Source organism: Podarcis muralis, chromosome 4 (assembly GCF_964188315.1).
Source record: "Podarcis muralis chromosome 4, rPodMur119.hap1.1, whole genome shotgun sequence".
NCBI lineage: Eukaryota > Metazoa > Chordata > Lepidosauria > Squamata > Lacertidae > Podarcis > Podarcis muralis.
In genome coordinates, this window is record NC_135658.1 from 75780777 (window position 1) to 75806979 (window position 26203).

At 41.7% G+C, this 26203-nt stretch overlaps 2 protein-coding genes across 3 annotated transcripts; both read left to right on the forward strand.

The window, feature by feature from the left end:
• The first annotated feature begins 3117 nt into the window (after positions 1–3117).
• Positions 3118–12889, forward strand: LOC114596398 (acetylserotonin O-methyltransferase-like). The gene is made up of 8 exons (XM_028727928.2): positions 3118–3707; positions 4132–4306; positions 5083–5212; positions 5423–5491; positions 8405–8523; positions 9581–9721; positions 10844–10966; positions 11184–12889. The coding sequence occupies exons 1-8, from the start codon at positions 3636–3638 to the stop codon at positions 11390–11392; spliced, it is 1038 nt and encodes a 345-aa protein (XP_028583761.2). The 5' UTR covers positions 3118–3635; the 3' UTR covers positions 11393–12889.
• Positions 12890–17411: 4522 nt separating this feature from the next.
• LOC114596399 (acetylserotonin O-methyltransferase-like) lies at positions 17412–25648 on the forward strand. Of its 2 annotated transcripts, none has more exons than XM_028727929.2 (9): positions 17412–17524; positions 19444–19591; positions 20034–20208; positions 21529–21658; positions 22714–22782; positions 23213–23331; positions 23597–23737; positions 24377–24499; positions 24717–25648. In XM_028727929.2, the coding sequence occupies exons 2-9, from the start codon at positions 19520–19522 to the stop codon at positions 24923–24925; spliced, it is 1038 nt and encodes a 345-aa protein (XP_028583762.2). In that variant the 5' UTR covers positions 17412–17524; positions 19444–19519; the 3' UTR covers positions 24926–25648. The 2 variants fall into 2 exon arrangements, with proteins under 2 accessions (XP_028583762.2, XP_028583763.2); XM_028727930.2 differs by lacking the exon at positions 17412–17524 and adding an exon at positions 18142–18475.
• Positions 25649–26203: the final 555 nt, after the last annotated feature.

The following is a 26203-nucleotide window of genomic DNA, read 5'->3' on the forward strand; positions in this document are numbered from 1 at the left end:
ATTGCTATTGCTTCCACTTTCAACTGGAGTTTTTAACCAACAAAACTTCCTCCCCTTAGAGAAAATTCATGCTGCTACTGAAGGCCATAATGTGAGCCCAGCCCCATTTCAGCTTAAGCTGGTTGAAAAGTTTTCTCTTTTCTTGCTATGTCTGCCAACGTAGACCAGGCCTGGGAAACTGTGGCCTTCCACATGCCACCAGACTACAACCCCCAGTGCCTTTGACCCCAACCCATGCAGATTGGGGCTTCCAATTGACTGCCTTGCTGCCCAGCTGCTGTCTGCACCTCTCAGCTCTTCCTCTCAGCTAAGGCAGAGCCCTGGGAACACAACCCACCACTGTCTCCCATTAGGCTGTGTTGGGAATTTAGGACTCTGCATGACAAAGTAAGGAGCAGAGATGGCTTAAGGGTCCTGGCATTTTCAGGGAAGTTGGAGTCTCTGAGATAGGGTTGCTATGTTGCTTCATACATTGGTACCCTCCTAATTACACTACTGCAATGCTCTGTATGTGGGACTACCCTTGTGTCTGATTTGGAAATTGCAGCTAGTGAGAAATTGTTCATTATTGCATTTAGATCCCACCACCTTTTCTTCGAGGAGTTTAAGTTGACGTTCTCCCTACTTCCATTTTATTCTTGCAATGTTAGGTAGGTTAAGATGAGAGTTGTTAAAGGTGAGCTTCATGGTTGAGAGGAGATTTCAACCATGCTGTGGCAGATCCCACCACTAACTACCAATTAATATATGGCAGACTGGCCCTCTAACTACCCCCAGTTAAATATTGCAGGCCCACCACATGGTACGCCAATTACACGAATGTCTACAATTTAACACAAGCTATCTTGTGAGGGTCTTCTGTGAGGAAAAATTTGGTGATTTAGAGTCTTAGGCAGGAGTTGATCAAACAAGAAAAGTTTTGTTTACAAAAAGAAGTTTGTGAAACAAAGTTGGGTCAGGAGATGCATTCTTTCAGGTAGAAGTTAACCTGTTACTTAAAGCTCAATATAAAGATTTCACAGGCCTAAACACCGTAGTATATGCACAGCTTTTCTTAAACTTCAGTTGCTAAAAATCAGGTAGATGTTCCGGTTTCTAGAATGGGTGGTAAAATGTTTAACTCAGTCTCTGTTACTTCATTCTCATTCCTTTACTTAGTTATGACAGGGCTTACAGTTAAATACTTTGGACACAGCACAGCTGCCTTCACAGCCTAATACTTTGGTTCATGAGCGAGGGACACATTTTGCCAGTTAGCCACTCCTGAGGCATTGCAATTAGTATAACACACCCAAGGGATCACCTCACCCCTTGTTACTGGTTTAGGAGTTGTCTTTACCTAGAATAACTCTTCCCCCCCCCCCAGCTAGAATGAGGCCCAGGTATCCTTAATTGCCACAGGTTCTACCTCTCCTGGCTCAGATTGAGCCCTCCAGATGACTGTCTGTATACCTTCCTCAGACACTCAACCTAGTCTTCCTATCTAAGCTGTGAGGCTCTTTCCTCTTGCTATAGATCATCTCTTCAGTGTAGATGTTCTACTCAAACCAGAAGCAGCTCTCCTCAGTCAAATCCTACCCTGATCCCTCCCTGTCCCTATCTCTCAAGCTAAACCCTATCTCCCATCTCAAGCCCTTTCCAACCCTCTCCTTCAGAAATGGCTCCTTTTATTCTCCCTCCCAAAGTGCTGTTCAACCCCCACTATCTAGCTGTCTTGAGAGAAGCTCCAGCACTCTGGTGGAATTTTTGAGGGACTTCATCACCAGACCCTAGTCTGCCTCTGCTTTCCATCATACATGCCCAGACTCTAGCGCATAGCTTTCCGAACTTTTCATGAGGGTTACACTCTTTTTAGACATGCATCATTTCGCAACACTATAATTAAGCTTTACTAGCAAACCAGAGGTTAAACTAACCCCTTTCCAGCCCCAGGGGGGGCACCGGGAGCATTTGTGCAATACGCCTACACATTGCAGCCAACACACTAATGTGTTGCGACACACACTTTGGAAAGCTCTGCAATAGCCACTTAGTGGGGCACCCAGCTCTGCAGTGGTTGCTACAGAGCCAAGTTCAAGAGTTTCCTTTTTTGTGTGTATGGACATTTAAAACCCTAAACAACTTGGGTTCAGGATACCAGCAGATCACCTCCTACAGTAAAGGCCAAGCCAATCTTTAAGATCTTCCAAGACGGCTCTGCATGCTCCCAGTAGATAGTCACTTAGTGAAAACATGGAAGCAGAACTTTTCAGTGATGGTGCGCACCCTGGCAGTGTCCTGCAGAAATAATGTGTGGTGTGGAGAAAGTAATGACATTTAAATGCCTTTTTGAAATATTGGTTCATTCAAGCTTTGGAGGGATCCTAACTCTAAAATTTTTAATTTTGTCCATTTCGTACACTGATCAGTTTTATATGTATTCTGTTTTTATCTTGTTTTAGAAAATCTGTATTGAACGCTATGGTGTTTTTATGTAAACCACATAGAGATTTTTATATGATTTAAAAAAAACAACAAAATAGTTGCCTCTAACGCATTTGTTTGCAAGAGAGCACCAAAGTAATCTGAAAAGTTGGTTTATACATCAGATACACGTCATGAAGTATTTATTACCTGTAGTATGAAGTATTTATTACCTTGCAAGTACCATGAACTTGCAATAAATTACCATGAACTTGGCACATAATGAGCGCTGGTGATGACAGAGATTGTTGTTATTGCACAACACAAATACTATACTTTGAAAAAGCATCTTGACCCACAGTCCTTCCAGGTGGGCGCCTCCTAACATCAAGGAAATGGAAGAGACTATAAAGCCAGCTGACAGAAGGGGGGCGCTAGCATTCCTCTTCCCACTGACATACCTATAAAAAGGGGAGTGTAACTGCACAACAAACTTGTTTTTGCTGCTTCTCCACAGGTAAGCGGTCCCTTACTCTGTACCCCTGCCTCAAACCTTTCAGTTTCTGGATTCTCTGATTCTTAATAACTCTGTCATGTCGTTTCCCTTCTCCGGGAAACTCCTGATTGTACATTTTCTTTCTCCAGGAATCACCTTTTTTCTTTCACATGATTCTCTATATCAGCATAACAAATAATTCATTTTTAGAAGTGAGTCTCTTGGGATTTTTTGCCATTCGTATTTGTTGACTTGGGCACAGAAACGGCTCCTACTATGTGACTTTCATGTCATGCTTCTTTGTTAAGCTGCTACCATTTCCTAATGTGTTTCTATATTTTAAGAATTTCCAAATGGCCTCATTTCAGCAAGAGTGTTTTCCCCAAACCAGCTGCTCTCTCTTCTGATGAACTTTCTCCAATAACTTGTTAATTGTGCATTTCCAGACACTAGTTGATTTTATCTCACTTGTCAGGTTCTGATATCACTTTTACTCACATAGGCAAAATCAATAATTTCCAGGTACTTCCTTCCTTCTGCACTTGTGAGAAAGAAATCCTTTTCCACCTATCCCTTTACTTAGCAGATGAGGACTTTCCCATAAACATATCTGGCCTCACAGTCATTTATCATTAGATGTTTATCATTTCATTTTCATTTTCAGTGAATTCTGAATAAAAGAACCACAACTTGCTCATCAGAGGAAAACTGTGAGGTCTCAGAACAGTAAAGAACAATGAGTACTGCAGAAGAAGCTGAAGCTTTGAAAATGTTATTTTGGAATCAGAATGCATTTCTAATATCAAAGGTAAAAGTATTGTCTGCAAAATTTAATACTTGCAAGGACTTTGAAACTTTCAACTTGTAAATGGATGTGTAGAATCAAACATGCCTTTAAATGGCAAGGCAAATCTTACTGTTACAGGGGTCAACCCAGCACAAAGGCAGAAACTTCAAATATTGTTAATGTCACTTGAATGTTCTAACAAGAAAATGAGAAGAACTGTGAATCTGTGTATGGGATTCACAGCACAGGTGGGATACAGCAATAATTCAAAATTAACTTGCTTAAAATACCTGTGTCCTACTTTTATTTCTACACTTCAAATGGACTTGAACAGTATTATAATCTTTTTGTGTTTCAAAAGCATCTTGTTCCTTTTAGAACATATGTAACTATAGACCATTTTTAACTATTTCCTTGTGTACTCCCTCACCCTTTTCACATCCAGATTATGTTTACTGCCTCTGATCTTGGTGTATTTGATCTGCTGATGGAGTCCAAAGAACCGCTGACTTCAGTGACTATTGCCGAACGTCTGGGTACCAGTCCCTTTGGGATGGAGAGACTGCTAGACGCCTGTGTTGGCTACAAGTTCCTGCAAGTGGAAAGGAAGGAGAACCAAAGTATTTATTCTTTATTTGGAAATTTAACCAACACTATAAAGTAGAAATACCATTAAAACATCAATTTCAGTAAATAACTTTAAACCATCAAGCCAGCAACTGAACAGAATAGCATCCAAATAAGCCTAGGGAAACATCTGATGTTTTAGGAGACATTTGAAGCACATGGAACTTCCCATATCTCTCTTTGCGGAGCATTCCAGAGGGCCGGTGCTATAAACAGAAAGGGCTTTCTTTCCAATAGGTATGCAGGTGACACTCTCCTTTCATGATTGTAAGGGTGATTTGTCCCATAGCAGGAGAGATGATCTGTTAGATGTGCTTGTACCTAGTTGTTTACAAATGTCAGTGAGAAAGCTCAGTAGCAAATAGGCAGCTAGCGCAGGTCACTAAGCAGCAATGCAGCTCAGGACATTCAGAGTTTGTCCTTCTGACTTAGATGTTAAAGTGGAACAAAGTTGCCTGCTGTTCATAGATTTCTAATACTTCGCTCCAGATCTCAGAATGGCCACTCCTAGTAGCAGCTTTGTATGTACCCTGAAGTTCCACTGCAAGCAGGTGGAGGCCTAGTCTTTCCATACTTTTCTCTGCAAGAGAAGCTGGAGAATTGCAGTCTTGGTTTTTTACAATGCGAGCAGCATGCCATGGAATCATAGAAATGTGTCTTCTGCCTCATTATCCTTGTTTCAAGCATTTTGTCCCTGCAGAATTGGGGAGGGAAAGGGGCTTTGCACAGAGGTGTTTAAATGTTAATCTTTTGTCCCCTTTGTTTTAAGCACTTTATGGAAATACTGACCTTGCCAATCTCTACCTTGGCAAAAGAAGCCCAAAGACTCATTATTATTCCATGAAGTTCAGTTCTGAATTTGTCTATACGAGAGCACAGCACCTGGCTGATTCTGTGAGGTGAGGAGATTGATAAAAAGGGTAATAAAACGGTAAAACTCACAGACGTTACAAATAAACAAACCTGTGTTGGTTAGACGCAGCTTTGAAAGCGCATGTAACTGTATGAGTAGCACACTTGGTTTAGTTGTTTTGTTGCAGAGTCTGAATTTTAATTCTGTAGTTATGATGCTCATTTTTCCTTAAACTAAAACAAATATTCTCTTTCAGGGAAGGAGAGACTCAGACATCTGGATTAAGTGATAGTTCTGCAAAAAAATTCTATGAGGCTCTATACAGGTACAGAAAAATTATGTTTTTCTAGATCTTGTTTCTTTTTAAAGAATGGGCAAAGCTTTCCTTTTGCAATTTGTGTGAAACCTATTGCTAACTTGTATTCACCTTTCCAGCATTTTTCTATCCAGTGTTGCTTTCTTCCCTTTCTGATAGTTATCTTTAGTGATATTGGGAGATCCCTTACTATATGTCAGACTTGGGTTCCTGTTTTTTTTTGCACATTTAAGCATGATGTCTAAAATTAGATTCCTTTCAGGTCTTACATTACACAAACTACATAGGAGGCAACTCCTGGGGGCTGTGTGAGTTTCATCCCCCACAATAAAATACTTGAGGGGGCAGGTCTCCCCCCCCCCAAGTTGATGGACATTCCCATTCAAACGATGTGTATGAACTGCATCACGTGATCAGTTATCATGCCATCACACTATATTTTTCAAGTTGGCACCCTAACAGACTAGTTGAGAAGACCCTGCCTTGTTTACCTCTTGAACTTTCCACTGTTGACACAGAACTGCTTCCAGTCATAGCAAATAGCCTTTCCTGAGCCTTATCACTGCTTCAGTGCAGTTTTCCACAATCCAGAGGTCAATGTGTGCTCAGACATGTCAACAGACATCCCCACTTGCTCATTATGGGAGAATCCTGTACAGGCAGTAGAGGCCCTGCGCTATTTAACAGTTTCTGGAGTTGGAATATTGTGATAGTTGGGGAAATAGTTGAGAAAGAAGGTTTGAAACATGTGGATAGGGGCTACTGATCAAATTCAACTGCCAAGAGGCAGCTTTTGCCATGGCCTACATTATCCTTGGGCAGAAACTGGTCAGCAAAAAAACTGAGTTAAGGAAAAATGCGTAAAGAGAATTCAAAGATATTTATTGCAATTGAAAACATAGCATAAATAGTAGCAAAATATGGGATTGATATATAATTAATATAATATAATATAATGTGTAGCAAAATAAAATAAAATGATATGTAATAATATAATATAATATAATATAATATAATATAATATAATAATATAATATAATATAATATAATATAATATAATATAATATAATATAATATAATATAATATAATATAATATAATATAATAATATAATAATGTGTAGCAAAATAAAATAAAATGATTAATATAATATAATATAATATAATATAATATAATATCACTTGAAAAATGAGAAGTCAGTCCACTTCAACCCTTCTTTTTGTATGAGGTCATGAATAAATGCTTAATTATTCCTCAGGATGCCTAGTAATATAGGCTTCTGCCCATCAATTAATACACCCAGACCCCTCCATGTGAAGCATTATTAAATTTTTTTTTTTAATTCTTTTTATTGAGTTCCTTTTACCACACAAAAAGAAAAAACAAATACATTCATACTAAAAAGAAGAAGTGAAAAAGAAAAAAAAAGGAAAAGAAAAAAAAAGGAAAAGGAAAAAAAGCAGTAAGGAGAAAGACAAAAAAAACTACGCCCAAGATACATAAAAACCGCGACTTCCTTCCCTACTGATTTCGGGTTTTTACTTTCAGTAGTTTCATTTTTACCGCTGGTATACAAAAAAATGTTTTTTTTAAGTTTGCACATCGGAGATTTTAAAACAGACCTGCTGTATTTGGTAAGTTTTTAAAATTGCCTTCAAAATAAACCATAAACTTGTTCCAATCCTCTTTTAGCTTTATATTTTTGTGATTTCTAATTCTTTGTGTCAGCCTTGCCAGTTCAATAAAGTCGTATAGTTTTAATTGCCAATCCCTCACCGTTGGAAGATTTGTGCTTTTCCAATTTTGAGCGATTAACATCCTGGCCGCTGCTGTAGAATATTGAAATAGAGTTTTATCTTTTTCCTGAATTTCTTTCCCAACCATCCCTAGTAAAAAGGCCTCTGGGTTTTTGGGGAATGTGTATCTAAATATCTTTTTAAACTCATTATATATCTGGTCCCAAAATTTTTTGATTTCCCCACATGTCCACCACATATGTATAAAATTGCCCTCTTTTGTTTTACATTTCCAGCAAGCCTTGTCTGCGGTCTTGTACATTCTACTCAGTTTTTCTGGTGTTAGGTACCATCTATAAATCATCTTTTCCAAATTTTCCCTAATTGCAGCGCTTGCCGTAAATTTTAATCCCTCATTCCACAATTTTGACCATTTTTCGTATTCTATAGTATTATTATTAAGCATTATTAAATTAGTATTCTATAGTATTATTATTAAGCATTATTAAATTAAGTGCCTCCACTGAGCATGCAGAGGAGCAGGTTTGAAGAGGGGTGCTTTCTCCTCCTCCTCCTCCTCCTCCTCGTCTAAGTGGTCATATATTAGGAACCACAGCCTGTAGAATTGTTCCATTTTTAATAACAAATTAGGCCACCGATGGAAACAAAGATATGCAATGTTTATCCAGATGGAATTCAAATGCAAGAGTTTGGGCATACTAAACAGTCCTTAGTCGAGTTCTTAACAATGTCATGCCACACACAGCAGAGTTGGAGGAAGCCTTAGTTGTCCAATTCACTGGGGAAGATGCGATCACAAGGGAAATGCAGTCTGAAAAATGGAGAAGGGAATTTATCAAAGGTAATTTTAAAAACTGAGGGTTTGACATACTGGTGAGAGGGACAGTTACAGTAAATGATGTATTATTATTATTATTATTATTATTAATAATAATAATAATAATAATAATAAATTTTTAAATTTGTGTATGGATTATGGATAGATCCCATCATGATCTGTCCACTGGTATCAATGGGAAAAAGGAGGATGAGGCCGAAGAAAGGAAAGGAAATCCACACACAACTAAAAAGCAACAGCATTATGTGGAATATGGCTCCTGTTTAGAACCATCCTCTGTTCAAAGGTATCCCTTCAGTTAACTGACAATGCTATTTTGAATTACTAGATCAGAGAGCGGTTTGCGAGAATTCATGGAGTTTATGCGTGAGATGTGGAGTCTGTGTGGTCGAGTTGTGTTGAATGCATTTGATCTCTCTCATTTCCCACTTATTTGTGATGTGGGAGGTATGTACCATAAATTCTCACATGTCTTCCTATGCTGGTACTCTGAAATGATAAGGCTGCTGTTGTAGAACATCCCATTTTGTCCTGAGCTGTAGCCACTGTATATTTTGGTGGCGTAGGGTAGGGAGAAGGGCAGTAGATGACTTGAGTTCGTGAATTGTGAATTTTATTATTTCAGTCACAGACCGGTTCCAGCTCACATACAACATCAAGGAAGTCATAAACATGATAGGGATACATTTGAATTTGCAATCAGGTATAACAGAGACAATACAAATATAGCAACAGTTAAAAAATATATAAATTAAAACTTAGTCACTAAAATATAACCTAAAATTATCATTGAAGGCCTTAATCATTATGATAACGCAGCTTGTTCCCTAAGTTTTATAGCAATCACACAGACCCTTAACGTGATCTCAGGATCCTTGTCCTCTACCAGGGATTTTAGACATTGAAGTTTGGATTCATTTGGAGATTTTTGCATAGCAGGGGTAATAAATACCGAGCTTGAGTTCAAATTACCAAAGTCTCAATTAGGTCCACTGAAAAGACGTGTGTTGGCCTTAGTTCTGGCCACTCCTGCCTGGCACACTCTCATATTCCTCTGGTCTGTATTCTCATTGCTCCTGTTAAACAGGATAGAATTGCAGCACAAGGTTTTGCTTGGTATTGTGCAAGTACAATATTGTTCTTTCACCCCCTGATAACCCATGACCCAAGCTCTGAACTATCAGATCTCAGAACTGCAGAAGCGCAGTGGCGTAGCATGGGTTGTCAGCACCCGGGGCAAGGCAAGTAATTTGCGCCCCCTAACCCGTGGGGGCAGAGAGCTGCGAGTGCGAGTGCCCCCCCCAGATGTTGCGCCTGGTGCGGCCGGCCCCCCCTGCACCCCCACGCTACGCCACTGCAGAAGCGGCACATACTTACCACTGAATGAAATGACTGAACAGCCACCTATCTGGTGTGCTATCTTAGAGATATGCGCAGAATATTTTGGAAAAAGCTTTGATACGCACAACATGTTCATTTCCCCCCCTTTGGTTCTCCCCTTAAGGATGTAGTGGAGCCCTAGCAAAGGAATATATTTCATTGTATCCAAATTCTACAGTGACCATTTTAGACCTACCGGAAGTAGTGGAAACAGGAAAGAAGCATTTTGTCTCCTCAGAGGAACACAGAATTACTTTTCACAAAGGTAAAATGATGTTTTATCCTACATATATTAGATCATTTTCTTCCACTAACAAACAAGACAGCCATGCACTATGCAGGGGTCGAGAATCAGTGACCCTTCAATTATGGCTGGACTACAATTTCCATCATCCCCGACCATGCTGTCTGGGGTTGATGGGAGCACATACGCAGCTGAACTATAAAATTCACTCCCACAGGAGGCAGTGAAGGCCACCAAATTGGGTGGTTTCTTTTTTAAAAAAATATTTTTTATTAAGTTTTCCATTTAACAATCCAATCATATCACATTAATTAATCCGAATTATACCAATACATATCATAAAATCATAAAATCCAAATATTTTGCCGAAATTTTTAAATTTTTTGTTGGGGTACCCATGCTTCGAGCTCAGTAAGGGTCCAATCATCTCATATTTCTGCTGCTTTGATGTTCACAAGTCCCACCTTCCAATCTTCTTGTTGTTATCGTTTTTCTTCTTAATAACCTCTGAGTTGTTTCCACAAGCGAGTTGAAGCAAACATTATTATCTTCCTGTGTGGATTTTCACCCTGATCCAAAAGTCCTATTCGGGCGGCAGGCGCCATTTTGACAGTTCTGATGAAATAAAGTCTAAGCGTCTGCTCATTAATTTTCCCAGACCAGTTGCTCCATTAATCAGCCTTTCAGGGGAGTTCTTGCCAGATCAGACATAGAATTCAAACGTGATAACAGAACAGAACAGGAAGCAGTGAAGGCCACCAAATTGGGTGGTTTCTAAAGGGAATTAGCCAAATTCATGGAGATAAGTCCATCAACGGTTACTAGCTGTCATGGTGTATGCTCTGCCTCCATGATCAGGGACAGTATCCTGAATAGTAGCTACTTGAAACCGCAGGAGGAGGAAAGGAGAGTGTGCGTGTAATCTGGTTCTGGTTGGGGGTTTCGCCATGGCTGCTGGGCTAGATGGGTCATAGGCCTGATCCAGCAAAGCTCTTCTTATGCTAAGTTTTCCTTCTTCACAGTAGGAGCACCAGGAGACAGCAGTGCTCATCGTATAGCTACAAATTGGAGAAAGATAAAATCATGTATTCTCTCTGTAAGAATAATCATTATTTCACCAGATTGCTACTTGTTTTATTTCAGGTGATTTTTTAAAAGATCCAATTCCAGAAGCTGACCTGTATATTTTGGCTAGGATCCTGCACTGCTTTACAGATGAGAATTGTGTGCAACTGCTAACCAGACTGAACAAAGCCTGCAAGCCTGGTAGGTGCATGGTGTCAAAGATGTTTCCTGTGGGAACTGATTCTCATTCCAAGCCTCATGGATTTCCCCATGGCCCCTTCCCCTTATGTCTGTGTCCCACTCTGGCTCAGCTGCGTTCCTTTATTTCTTGAGCTTCTGATCCCAGGACACCTGGAAAAAGTAACATGCTGCTTTGTAATATGTAATGATACATCTTCTATGTCCTTTTCTCAAACAGGTGGTGGAGTTCTAGTAGTGGAAATAGTTCTCAACGAAGACAGAACGGGGCCAGTGGAAGCTCAAATATTCGGTTTGGTTATGCTGCTTTGTACTCAAGGAAAAGAACGGGCCCCGTCAGAGTACAATGCGCTCCTCAGTGCTGCTGGCTTTAAGCAGATTCAGCAAAAGAAAACAGGCCTCTTTGACGCCATTTTAGGAAGAAAATAACATTGACCAAGAACATTCCGTGAGCGTCGTGACTGAACGGATATATTTCAGCCTGATTCTTTGCAGCCATAACTGAACATGCTTAATCGCTATTTTTTTCCCTTTTTTTCAAATCCTCACCATGTGGAAATATCTCCTTCACCCCCCATTTATCATTATGCTTGAATACTAAGAGAAGCTAGAATAATAATACTAATTGTTACATGTTAACCACCATTGTAATAGTAGTAGTTATTACCTTCATTTGCCTGCTTGCCCTTCCCCCCCCCCTTTTTGAGCACATGAGCCAAACCAGGAAAAAGAAAGAGGTTGTATCCCATATTGCCTCAGGATTTTTGTGGTAAACAGAACCTGTTGGCAACAATTTCAAAATAAATATAGATAATATGCAAGCTATGATCAGCTAGCCTGTGTGGCTTGAGAGATGCCAAGCCTACTGAGAGAAGCCTTTCTCAAACTTTCCACACAGGAAACTAACTCTTAACTCTTTATCTTGAGTCCTCAGATGTTGTTGAACTATAACGCCCATCATCGCTGACCACTGGTCATGCTAGCTAGGGATGAGGGGAGTTGTAGTCCAACCGCATCTGGGAATTCAAGCTGTCCTGAGAGAGTAGCTCCATTTAGTTCCCCCTCTTGCTGAACTCTCCATTCCATCATTATAAGAACTTCAGAATTTTAAAAACGGGGGCCAGGGTTGGTTTGTTTTCCTCTTCCCTCCCTGCAAATTTTTGTGTCATGAATTTTTGACTGTAAACCTGCTAGCCCTCTTATGCAACCTGCTCTGGGAACCTCTTTGACCAAAGAGGAGGGTGAAACAGCTTTAAACATATAAATAACTGTCAGGGTATTGCCATCGGAATGGGGGATGTTAAGTTGTGGGCGAACATAGCAGACGACACAGTGATTTCTCCAGAGCAGCTCTTTATTTGTAAGCTGGACAGAACTGAACAGCAAACAGCTCAGCCGGCCTGCTTTTATAGGCAGCCGGCTGTCAACAATGTAGCAACAACAACCCAGGGTTTCCCGTCTAAAATAACTGACGTGGACCTGAGTGAAAACTACATACACAATACTCCTGGTGGCCAGGGTGAGAACTTCAATACATAACAGGGGAGGGAGGCAGGGGGATACAGAGAGCCTCCAGTGCTTCTGAGAAGCAGCTCCTCGTCTGGCAGTGGAGAAAGCCACACCTCCAGTGAAGCAGAGGGGGGAAGGGGGTAGCCGGGTGAAGGGAAGGCTCAAAGATGCTACGGAGAGCCCAAGCGCCTCACCTAGCCCAGCCGGCCAGGAGGCACACACGCCGCTTCCGTTGCCCTGCTTGTGCAGAGGGGTGAAACGTAAGGAGGGGAGGCGGAGATTTGGGGTGTCTAAGTTCTTATGCTGGGGGAGAAACCGGAAGGGGGCACTCCCAGAATCTGCAAGTGACTAAGACGGACATGAATTTTGGGGTTCTGCACTGTAAATAGTTTGCACCAATAAAAATCTGCAAAGACAGGTCGGAGTCCTGCCTGGTTACTCGTGAGCAACTACTTCCACACCTGTCAATAACCTTTAACTGCAATGGTTAGATTCTTCCCCGCAAAACCCTCAGGTCTGAATGTCTACAACTTGGGTAACTCTTGCCTTCATTAGTTCCTAATTATGGCAACAGAACTGGCTGCAGCTTTGGACAACACATTAAGCCAAGCTCAGCACAGTGCAGGAGTAAAATAGACTTGGGGGGGGGGGAGGTACAAACAGCTACAAGCCTGCCTGCTTGTGTAGTGCCAGTAAGCTACACTTTGGCTTACCATGACATGCAAGCCAGGCAACGGGGGGGGGGGGGGGGGAGAGATTTGGAGGACCTTAGAAATCCAGAGTGTGTGTGAAATACCAACAGACAACTTTGAATTATTCTGCAAATCAGCCAAATCCTGAAAGGAAGTTGAACTCTCTTCTTCTGCAACGAAGAAAATTCTGCAAGTCAACCTTCTCTCTTCTTCTGCCAAGAGAGTCACACTTGATAACCTCGCTGGCCTTTGCAGCAACATGAGACAAATGGGATAAGCTCTCATATGCCATCTATCCATCACGGTCTGGGGACACCCACTGCCCAGAACGGAACTGGAGCACAAACCTGCCAACAGACCAAGTCCCCATTTAACCCAAAGCCCCAGGAACCAGGCGTTCCAGTTTTTATATTACTATTACTTCCAGGAACTCCATCATGTACTCTCCCAGGGGGTTCAGGTTTGAAATTTCAGAACCTTTGAAGCTGGCTGTCCTGCCCTGTTTAGTGCCTGGGATTTGAAATTAAATTTCCTTAAAATGTTCCCTCTTTCCACATCCAAGGGTCGCTCTGGGTCGCACTTGCTTCTGTTGCTCTGAAAAGCCCCTTGGCCTCCTTCACAGTGACGTCCCTCTGTTATATAATGTAATGCCTTGGTGAACCCAAGCTGGGCCCGATTTAGCCCTTTCAGTTAGTCATGGTGACCATTCTTACACCTCAGTACCAAGATGGCCTCCCTTTTCAGTTAGCTGTAGATTTCCTCGGGTGCTGTCAGAACGGACAAAATCTCTTTGGGCTGCAGAAGAGCAAGGCTGGAGGTTGGGGTGGAATACAAGCATTCAGCCCGTAGCCCAACTGTCCCATAAACTGATTTGAGAGGAGCTCAGGAGACGAAGCCGGAAGGTGACGTACCAGGTATGACATACCAGGTCGCTGAGAATTTGTAAAGGCTTGGTGTGTGAGGGAAAACTAAAAGTAAGAGCTGTTCAACGGTGGAACGGACTCCCTCGGGAGGTTGTGGACTCTCCTTCCTTGGAGGTTTTTAAGCAGAGCTTGGCTGGCCTCCTGTCATGGATTCTTTCGTTGAGATTCCTGGACTGGACCACCCTTGGGGTCCCTTCAAGTTCTACAGTTCAACAATTCTAAAAGCACACTCCCTGATTCTTGTTACATGTGAGATGCGCTATTTGTCATACCACCTATAGTAAGTCCCATTTAGTTTCACAGGGCTTGCTCCCTGGTGTGTGTGTGTGTGTGTAGGATTCCAGACTGAGCTACAATCTGGAAAACATCCTTAAGGTGCCTTTAGGCAAGCTTCTTTCTCCCAGCCTTCATACATACACACCCCATATCTGTAATATGGAGGTAATAACACAATTTGAAGTTTTTTGGGGGGGGTTACTCTAAATGCCACCTGAGGTGCCTCACATAGCCCTGTAATTCTTGGTTGTCAAACTGAGGTTTCACTTAACAGAATAGGCGGCATTGCTGGCTGTTGTGGAGAGGTCAATGATTGTTTTTAGAGAGGAATTTCAAAGGGAAGCCCCAGAGTGCAGTGGTGTAGCATGTCTTCATAGCGCCCGGGATGGTTGCCCCAGGGGGCATGGAGGGCAACATGAGGAGGACGCGACAGGCAGGGCATGCCTCCTTCCAATCAGTCCAATTGGAAGAGCATAAGACCGTTGCTTCTGTCTCATTCCCTGCCAGCCCCACGCTGCTTTGTGAGGCTGGGATGTGGGATCGGACTCACAAATCATTGAGGGGCTGATAGGGACCAGGTGAGGAGCAAAGTGCTCCTTCGAAAAAACTGCGCCTGAGGCAATGGCCCCCCTCAGCCTGCCGGAGTGAAACTGCTACATCACAAGTACTGAAGACATTCGCTCCAATTCATTTGGGTCTGAGTAAAGACAGTGATTTGCAGGCATAAATTCACTCAGCATTACCAAGTCGGTTTATTTCATGGCCTATCATTGCTATCCTAAAGGGTCCCTGTCCTTATCCAGCCTACAATGTAGCTCAAATTTGAACGGTTCCTATCTGTGTTTCTGGCATTCCATTTCCCTCCGACCCCACTCCATACAACTCCCCTTCCAATGCCCACCCCACACCTCTTTCCACATCCAAGGGTCACTCTGGGTCACACCTGCTCCTGTTGCTCTGAAAGGCCTCCTTGTTGCTGACATCCCTCTGTTATGTAATGCATGCTGGCATTGGCACACCCAAGCTGGGGCCAATTTAGCCCTTTCAGTTAGGCATGGTGACTCTTTTTACACCACAAGCCCTTTCAGTTATCCAAGGGTCCCTCTGGGTCGCACTTGCTTCTGTTGCTCTGAAAATTCCCTTGGCCTCCTTCACAGTGACGTCCCTCTGTTACATAATGTAATGCCTTGGTGAACCCAAGCTGGGCCTGATTTAGCCCTTTCAGTTAGGAACGGTGACCGTTCTTACATCTCAAGCTCCCTCCCGGTATCAGTGCCAAGCTGGCCTCCCTTTTCAGTTAACTGCAGATTTCCATGGGAGCTGTCAGAACTGAGAAAATCTTTTTGGAAATTTGGAATAGAGTGAACTTGTCTTTGTTAGGATGAATATCAGTTACTAAGATGAATGTACTGCCAAAAATCAGGCCTAGACAGCATCTTGAGAAGTAGAGACGTCACCTTGCCAACAAAGGTCCGTATAGTTAAAGCCATGGTTTTCCCAGTAGTGATGTATGGAAGTGAGAGCTGGACCATAAAGAAGGCTGATCGCTGAAGAATTGATGCTTTTGAATTATGGTGCTGGAGGAGACTCTTGAGAGCCCCATGGACTGCAAGAAGATTAAACGCATCCATTCTTAAGGAAATCAGCCCTGAGTGCTCACTGGAAGGACAGATCGTGAAGCTGAGGCTCCAGTACTTTGGCCACCTCATGAGAAGAGAAGACTCCCTGGAGAAGACACTGATGCTGGGAAAGATGGAGGGCACAAGGAGAAGGGGGCGACAGAGGACGAGATGGTTGGATAGTGTTTTCGAGGTTACCAGCATGAGTTTGACCAAACTGCGGGAGGCAGTGGAGGACAGAGGTGCCCGGCGTGCTCTGGTCCATGGGGTCACGAAGAGTCGGACACGACTAAATGACTAAACAACAAGTGCCAAAAATGTTTTTATTCCAAGCAATCCTGGTAACAAGCAATATGGGATGCTTCAAAGACTGGCAAAAGGATATTTCAAAATTTGTATGGCAGGGCAAGAAGCTGTGAATAAAGTATAAATTATTAACAGATATTAAAGATAGAGGAGGCTTCTCCCTGCCAGATCTGAAATTACAGTGGTACCTCGGGTTAAGTACTTAATTCGTTCCGGAGGTCCGTTCTTAACCTGAAACTCTTCTTAACCTGAAGCACCACTTTAGCTAATGGGGCCTCCTGCTGCTGCCGCGTCGCCGGAGCACAATTTCTGTTCTCATCCTGAAGCAAAGTTCTTAACCCGAGGTAATATTTCTGGGTTAGCGGAGTCTGTAACCTGAAGCATATGTAACCTGAAGCATATGTAACCCGAGGTACCACTCCTGTATTTGCTGGATCAGGGAATGGATAAAATTTAAATCATTTTGAAATCATATTATAAGGAAAGCAGTTTTTAAAGTTTGGGAGAAGTATAAAGGATTATTAGAACAAAAAACACCATGGTGGCTTTCTCTATTAGAGGCAATTTTGCATTTCCAGACACCAGTTGATTTTCTCTCACTTGTCAGGTTCTGATATCACATTTTCCTCACATAGGCAAAATAAATAATTTCCAGGTACTTCCTTCCTCTTGCACTTGTGAGAAAGAAAGAATATTGAAGACATTCACTCCAATTCATTTGGGTCTGAATAAAGACAATGGTTTGCAGACGTAAATTCACTTAGCACTATCAAGCCTATCATGGCTATGTCGCTGTCCTCATCCTGCCTACATTGTAGCTCGAATTTGAATGGTTCCTATCAGTGTTTCTGGCATTTCATTTCCCTCTGACCCCACTGCATCCAACTCCCCTGTAATTGAGAATCGTGCCATGTATGTGATGAAATAGACTCTAGTTCAGCAAGTCTTGTGCCAGAATAACAAATATGTGGTCCTTTGAGGTGCTTCAGGACTCTCTCGGTTTTTTTTTGTTCTTGTTTCTCCTCAGAGCAACTGATTCAGCAAATCCATTATTAGCTCCTGATCAAGGCTGCAATCCTAAACCCAATTAACTTGGTGGGTGGGGATGGCTACATGCTATTTAATCCAATGCAGCTGGTTTCTGAGTAGCCAAAGGACTGCACATCACAACACTGGCAACTTGGGACCTGTGCCTCATACGATTCCAGCTGCTACCTGGGAGCAAGCCACATAAAGGTTAGTCCTTTCGCTACTAATAGGTGCCACTCCGGAAGGGAAGGCAAACGGCGTTTCTGTGCGCTGCTCTGGTTTCGCCAGAAGTGGTTTAGTCATGCTGGCCACATGACCCGGAAGCTGGGCGGACGTGCCCTAAGGTGAAAGACTTCTGGAAAAAGATTTATAATGAGTTGAAAAAGATGTTGAAATATACCTTTATTAAAAAACCAGAAGCCTTTCTACTTGGAATAATAGGTTTGGAATTGCCCAAGAAAGATGTTAGGCTGTTTTTGTATGCCACAACCGCCGAAAGAATTTTGTTAGCTAAATATAGGAAATTACAAGAATTACCAACAGTGGAGGAATGGCAGATGAAGATGATGGACTTTCTGGAGCTGGCCGACCTGACCGGTAGAATCCGCAAACAGGAGGAGGAGGAGGATTACCAAGAAGAATGGAAGAAATTTAAGGACTATTTAGCAAAATATTCTAAGATAATATAAGTAGCATTATTGTGAGTACTTAAATGTTTTAAATTTTATAATATTATGGATATAAGTGAAATAGGATAAGAAAGAAAGATGTTAATTGATTAAGTTAATTTTATTGGAAATTAGTATTGGAAAACTAATCGAAGGCTTTTCACCAAAGCCAGACTGAATGTCTTCCCCTCTGCAGTGCTGGATGGTAGGTTGAGAGGAGTTCCCTACCAGGACAGACTTTGCTCATGTGCTCAAGACATCGATTCCATAAATCATATTTTGTTACATTGTGCGAAGTATGAGCAGGCCAGGGCTGAACTGATACTACCCTTGCTGGTGCCTTTCCCGGGAAAGTCAGAGGCTCACTATGTCAGGTTCCTACTGGAAGACCGGACAAAAGCTAGAACGTTGGCAGTGGCAAAGTTTTTATCGGTGGTTGCAAGAACAAATGAGCCCTATATTCCAAACAAAGTGCTTGATTAACCTGGAGGTAGGCTGTATGAACTCTGTATTGATTTGTAATGTTTTGTTGGGTCTCTGGACCGTAATAAAGATAGTAGTAGTATTGGAAAACTGCTACAATGAGCTATTGAGGGATTTGAGGTTATAAAAGTATGATTATAACAGCTAGGATAAATGTTTGTATGTTTGTTTGTCTGTTTTTTATATTGTAATGTTTTTTCTTTTATGTTGTCGGCTCCCTCGGCCAATAAAGCGAGATGAGCGCCACAAACCCAGAGTCGGCCATGACTGGACTTAACGGTCAGGGGTACCTTTACCTTTTACCTTTCCTTCAAGGAGTTCATGGTGACATCCCTGGTTCTCCCTCATTGTTCATATTCTTTCTCTTGGAATCCCCTTGTTTCCTTTCTCATCTTCCAATCTCTTAACTCTTAACATTTCTTCTTCATGCTCTACCTATCCTCATTTAGCTTTCCTATTTGTGTATTTTCCTGAATTTCTCTATATCGTTATCACAAATAATTCATTTTTAGCAGTGAGTTCTTTAGTGAGTAATTTTTGCCATTAACATTTGTTGACTTGGGCACAAAAAATGGCTCCCACTATGTGACTTGCATGTGACACTTCTTTGTTAATGTGTTTCTGTATTTTAAGAATTTCCAAGTGGCCTCATTTCAGCAAGAGTGTTTTCCCTAAACCACCTGCTCTCTCTTCTGATTAACTTTCTCCAATAACTTGTTAATTGTGCATTTCCAGACACCAGTTGATTTCATCTGACTTGTCAGGTTCTGATATCACATTTTCCTCACATAGGCAAGATCAATAATTCCCAGGTACTTCCTTCCTCCTGCACTTGTGAGAAAGAAATCCTTTTCCACCTATGCCTTTACTTAGCAGATGGGGACTTCCCCATAAACATATCTCGCCTCAGTCATTTACAAAGTCCATTAAGTTTGATTTTTACCTTGACATTTATCATTTCATTTTCATTTTCAGTGAATTCTGAATAAAAGGACCACAACTTGCTCATCAGAGGAAAACTGTGAGATATCTGACAGAGAAATAAAGAACAATGAGTACTACAGAAGAAGCTGAAGCTTTGAAATTGTTATTTCGGAATCAGTATTCATTTCTAATTTCAAAGGTAGAAGTATTGTCTGCAAAATTTAATACTTGCAAGGACTTTGAAACTTTCAGCTTGTAAATGGATGTGTAGAATCAAAAATGCCTTTAAATGGCAAGGCAAATCTTACAGTTACAGGGGTCAACCCAGCACAAACAAAGGCAGAAACTTCAAATATTGTTAATGTCACTTGAATGTATTAATAAGAAAATGAGAACTGTGAGTCTATGTTTGGGACCCATAGCACAGGTGTGATACAGCAATAATTTAAAATTAACTTGCTTAAGATGCCTATGTTCCACTTTTCTTTATATAATTCACGGGGACGCTCAACAGAAATATTTATTATATATACGATAACATTTTTGTATTTCAAAAGTATCTTGTTCCTTTTGCAAAGTCAGTAACTATAGACCATTTTTAACTATTTCCTTGTGCACTCCCTCACCCTTTTTGCATCCAGATTATGTTTACTGCCTCTGATCTTGGTGTGTTTGATCTGCTGATGGAGTCCAAGGAACCACTGACTTCAGTGTCTATTGCCGAACGTCTGAGTACCAGTCCCTTTGGGATGGAGAGACTGCTGGACGCTTGTGTTGGCTTAAAGTTCCTGCAAGTGGAGAGGAAGGGCAACCAAAGTATTTATTCTTTATCTGGAAATTTAACCAACATTATAAAGTTGAAATACCATTTTAAAAATCAATTTAAGCCATCAAGCCAGCAACTGAACAAAGCAGCATCCAAATAGCCCTAGGGAAACACCTGAGGTTTTTAGGAGACATTTTTGTACATGGAAATTCCCATATCTCTTTTTGGGGAGCATTCCAGAGAGCAGGGCTTTTTCTGATAGGTATGCAGGTGACACTCTCCTTTCATGATTGCAAAGGGTGATTTGTCCCATAGCAGGAGAGATGATCAGTTAGATGTGCTTGTACCTAGTTGTTTACAAATGTCAGTGAGAAAGCTCATTAGCAAATAGGCAGCTAGTGCAGGTCACTAAGCACCTGTAAGGGAAGCGGGTGTTGCTGTGGTCTAAACCCCTGAGCCTCTTGGGCTTGCTGATCAGAAGGTCAGCAGTTCGAATCCCTGTGACGGAGTGCACTCCCGTTGCTCTGTCCCAGCTCCTGTCAACCTTGTAGTAGTGAACGCATGCCAGTGCAAGTAATTATAAATAGGTATTATTGCGGTGGGAAGATAAATGGCATTTCCCTGTGCTCTGACTTCTGTCATGGTATTCTGTTGCGCCAGAAGCGGTTTAGTCATGCTGGCCACATGACCCGGAAAGCTGTCTGTGGACAAACGCAGGCTCCCACGGCCTGAAAGTGAGAAGAGCTCCGCAACCCCATAGTCGCCTTTGACTGGACTTAACCATCCAGGGGTCCTTTACCTTTTTACTTTTTTATTAAGCACTAATGCAGCTGAGGACATTAAGAGTCTGTCCTCCTGACTTAGATGTTACAATGGAAAAAAGTTGCCTGATGTTCACATATTTCTAATACTTCACTCCAGATCTCAGAATGGCCACTCCTAGTGGCTGCTTATAGCAGGCATAGGCAAACTCGGCCCTCCAGATGTTTTGGGACTACAACTCCCATGATCCCTAGCTAACAGGACCAGTGGTCAGGGATGATGGGAATTGTAGTCCCAAAAACATCTGGAGGGCCGAGTTTGCCTATGCCTGGCTTATGCATTGGTGACCATGTGGCAGCTTGAAGTTCCACTGCCAGCAGGTGGAGGCCTAGTCTTTCGATACTTTTCTCTGGGTGAGAAGCTAGACAATTGCAGTCTCAGTGTTGCACTTTTTTTACAATGCGATCAGCATGCCATGGAATCATAGAAATGTGTCTTCTGCCTCATTATCCTTTGTTTCAAGCATTTTGTCCCTGCGGAATTGGGGAGGGAAAGGGGCTTTGCACAGAGGTGTGAAAACGTTAATCTTTTGTCCCCTTCGTTTTAAGCGCTTTATGGAAATACCGACCTTGCCAATCTCTACCTTGGCAAAAGAAGCCCAAAGACTCAGTATTATTCCATGAAGTTCAATGCTGAATTTGTCTATACGAGAGCACAGCACCTGGCTGATTCTGTGAGGTGAGGAGAAGGATAGCACTGAAGTGGGGAACTTAATGTCACAGTGCTGCAGGGTTGCCACCTGTCCTGTATAATACAGGATTGTCCCGTAAATGTAAACTGGTAATGGATCCTTCCTCAGTAGGGCTAATTCCAGATGAGCAATCACAAACACTAACCTTCCTGCTGCTCACCCACTGCAAGCTACAAACAGAGTTACAATTGCCTTTCTATTTTGTCAGACATCTTGTACTTGTTCTGTTTGCCTCTCGCTGTGCTCAGTACCTACTGTATTTTTTGCTCTATAAGACTATAAGGCTTCTGAGATTTGGAATATTTTTTTTCTTGTTTTCCTCCTCCAAAAACTAGTTGCGTTTTGTGGTCTGGTGCATTTTATAGAGCGAAAAATACTAAGTAGGAGCTGGCAGGACATAGCTACTGTGGGCTGAGCCATTTGAAGCTTAGCACATATTCACGATACTGTATAACCCTTATAGCGAATACTATCTAACGACACCCATTTATTCTTCAAAATGTTTATTTATTGCTGAAACACTTCTTAGGTTGTAGATATACACTTTTCATAATGAAAGAGAGAGTGTGTTACAACACCATCAGGTTTCGGTGTTATTTTCAACAAAATTATTAAAAACAAGACCACTACCATAACAGCTGCTGCAATTAACCATGTTGCTAAAATGGCTGTGAATTTAAGCTTGGATTTTGGGTAGTATGCTATAATGCTTTATGTATTGTATTATGATATTTTAGCACTATAGCAAAACATATAAAAAGGAGCTTTATAGCATTTATCTTATATTACTGTACTGTTCCTTACGTTTGTTTACAAACTTTTTTTTACTGATTATTACAAGATTGATAAAAAGGGTAATAAAATGGTAAAACTCACAGACGTTACAAATAAACAAACCTGTGATTGTTAGACACAGCTTTGACAACAAATGTAATTGTATGAGTAGTAAACTTGGTTTAATTGTTTTGCTGAAGAGACTGAAATTTAATTCTGTAGTTTTGATGCTCGTTCTTTCTTAAACTAAACAAATATTCTCTTTCAGGGAAGGAGAGGCTCAGACATATAGATTAAGTGACATTTCTACAAAGGATTTCTATGAGGCTATGTACAGGTACAGAAAAAAATGTATTTTTGTAGATCTTGTTTCTTTTTAAAGAATGGGCAAAGCTTTCCCTTTGCAATTTGTGTGAAACCTATTGCTAACTTGTATTCACCTGATGTCTAAAATTAGATTCCTTGCTATCAGGTGTAACCTGAAGCGTATGTAACCCGAGGTACCACTGTATTATTCATATTAATAGTAGTAGTACTACTAGTAGTAGTACTACTACTACTAGTATTTAAATTTGAGTATGGATTATGGATACATCCCATCATGATCGGTACAATGGGAAACAGAAGGATGAGGCCGAAGAAAGGAAAGGAAATCCACACACAACTAAAATGCAACAGCATTATGTGGAATATGGCTCCTGTCTAGAACCATCCTCTGTTCAAAGATATTCCCTCTGTTAACTGACAATGCTATTTTGAATTACTAGATCAGAGAGCAGCTTGCGAGAATTCATGGAGTTTATGCATGAGATGTGGAGTCTCTGTGGTCGAGATGTGTTGAATGCATTTGATCTTTCTAATTTCCCACTAGTTTGTGATTTGGGAGGTAAGTACCATACATTCTCAATTGTCTTCCTATGCTGGCAGTCCGAAATCATAAGGCTGCTGTTGTAGAACAGGAAACATTCCTCAATGACCCATGACTGAAGCTCTGAACTATCAGATCCTCAGAACTGCAAAAGTGGTAAATTGAATGAAATGACTGAACAGCCACCTATCTGGTGTACTATCTTAGAGTTTTGCACATGAAGTTTTGGGGAAAGCTTTGATATGCACAACGTGTTCATTTTTTCCTTTGGTTCTCCCTTAAGGATGTAGTGGAGCCCTAGCAAAGGAATATATTTCATTGTATCCAAATTCTACAGTGACCATTTTAGACCTACCTGAAGTAGTGGAAACAGGAAAGAAGCATTTTGTCTCCTCAGAGGAACACAGAATTACTTTTCACAAAGGTAAAATGTTGTTTTATTCTACAAAGGTTACATCGTTTTCTTCCACTAACAGACAAGACAGCCATGCATTAAGCAGGGGTCGAGAATCAGTGACCCTTCAATTATGGTTGGACTACAACTCCCATCATTCCTGACCATGCTGACTGGGGCTGATGGGAGTTGAAAACCATGAGAACAGATCCAGCCAGAAGAAGAAGAAGAAGAAGAAGAAGAAGAAGAAGAAGAAGAAGAAGAAGAGGAGGAGGAGGAGTTTGGATTTGATATCCCGCCTTTCACTCCCTTTAAGGAGTCTCAAAGCGGCTAACATTCTCCTTTCCCTTCCTCCCCCACAACAAACACTCTGTGAGGTGATTGGGGCTGAGAGACTTCAGAGAAGTGTGACTAGCCCAAGGTCACCCAGCAGCTGCATGTGGAGGAGCGGAGACGCAAACCCGGTTCCCCAGATTACGAGACTACCACTCTTAACCACTACACCACACTGGCCCAGGACTCTTATGTTCAGCTTTGCCTCCTTACAGGAGAAGCACCAGGAGACGGAAGTGCACACCTTATAGCTACAAATTTGAGAAAGATAAAATGAAGTATACTTTCCGTAAGAATAATAATTCTTTCACTGGATCTCTACTTGTTTTATTTCAGGTGATGCTTTTAAAGATCCAATTCCAGAAGCTGACCTGTATATTTTGGTTAGGACCCTACACTGCTTTAGTGAGGAGAAGTGTGTGCAACTGCTAACCAGACTGCACAAAGCCTGCAAGCCTGGTAGGTGCATGGTGTCAAAGGTATTTCCTGTGGGAATTAATCCTGATACTAATCTGCTTGGATTTCCCCATGCCCCCTTCCCCTTATGGCCGTGTACCACTCTGGCTCAGCTGCGTTCCTTTATTTCTTGAGCTTCTGATCCCAGGATACTTGGGCAAAGTAACATACTGCTTTGTAATATGTAACGGTGCATCTTCCATTTCCTATTCCAAAACAGGTGGTGGAGTTCTAGTAGTGGAAATAGTTCTCAATGAAGACAGAAAGGGGCCATTCGAAGCTCATATATATGGTTTGGTTATGCTGCTTGTTACTCAAGGAAAAGAACGGACCCCATCAGAGTACAATGTGCTTCTCAGTGCCGCCGGCTTCAAGGATATTCAGCAAAAGAAAGCAATTCTCTTTGATGCCATTTTAGGAAGAAAATAACATTGGCCAAGAACATTCTATGAACGTCGTGACTGAATGGATATATTTCAGCCTGATTCTTTGCACCATAACTGAACATACTTACTATCCTTGATCTTAGCGAAAAGGCTGAGAAGTGATGGCACTGAACGTGTTCAACCGCTATACTTTGTTTGGCAAATCTTCGCTATGTGGAAATATTTCCCACCCTTTAGCATTATGGTAGAATTCTAAGAGAAGCTAGGACAATAATAAAAATGGCTACATCTAAACCACTGTTGTATTAGTAGATTTCATATTTTTTCTTAGTAGTGTTTCTTCAGCTGTTTTTAAACTACAACTTCCATCATCCCCAGCAACAGTGATCAGGGATGATGGGAATTGTAGTTCCAAAACAGCAAGTTGGGAAAACACTGATTTATAAGTTTTACAGAGAGATCTTGAAGCAGTTTCCTTCTTCTAGATGGTACGCTGGTTGGAGCTCTCGGAGCAACATTAGGGAGGCCACAAATTCCCCATCCCTGTCTTAGAGTATTGGACCAGGGCCACAGGAAGCTCCCATGTGCAAAGTAGAGAAGGTGTGATTTAGTCGGTGATCATCATCCTTGTGGGCTCTGGCTAGACCATTCCTACAAGCTGTAGGTGTGACGTTAACATATGAGAGTGCTGGAGGTGAAATAGTTAAACAGGTTACCCAGTCAGAACCCCAGGGGGTGGAGTCAGAGGGACTATAAAACCAGCTGGGGGGGGGGGGCGAAGGGAGTTGGGTGGTTGGTTGGAGTGGGAGTGAATTGGGATAGAGTCTGTGGGTAGGTTGAGTTAGTATAGCGAAATAAGCTGAGTCAGGAACAGTTAGGAGCTAGGAAGACAAGTAAATATCTGAGAGGTGGTTTAGTGAGTGAGAGCAGGTAGCGGAAATTATAGGTCTGGATAGGCACCCTATTATTGTAATTGACCGATACCGTTTATGAAACCACACGCTTGTTAAACTGCAATAAATAAACAGAAGTTCATGTTCCAATTTAACCCTGACTGGACTCAGTATTGTACTAAGTAGGGCCTGGGTCACACTTGGAGGGTCTGCGATAATATTAATAGTATTAATAGTATTAATGACTCCGCTTCCGATGTGAAGCACCAAAACTACTTAAGACACTCTCAGGACTCTGCTTAGGGGTAGCATGCATATGCCACACACAAAAATAAGCAAACAAGTCTACCTGTGGCTGCTAGAGTCAACTGTGGCAACATGTAGTGTAAGAATAGTATAGTGTGGAGGGATGAACCTGAAGATTACTT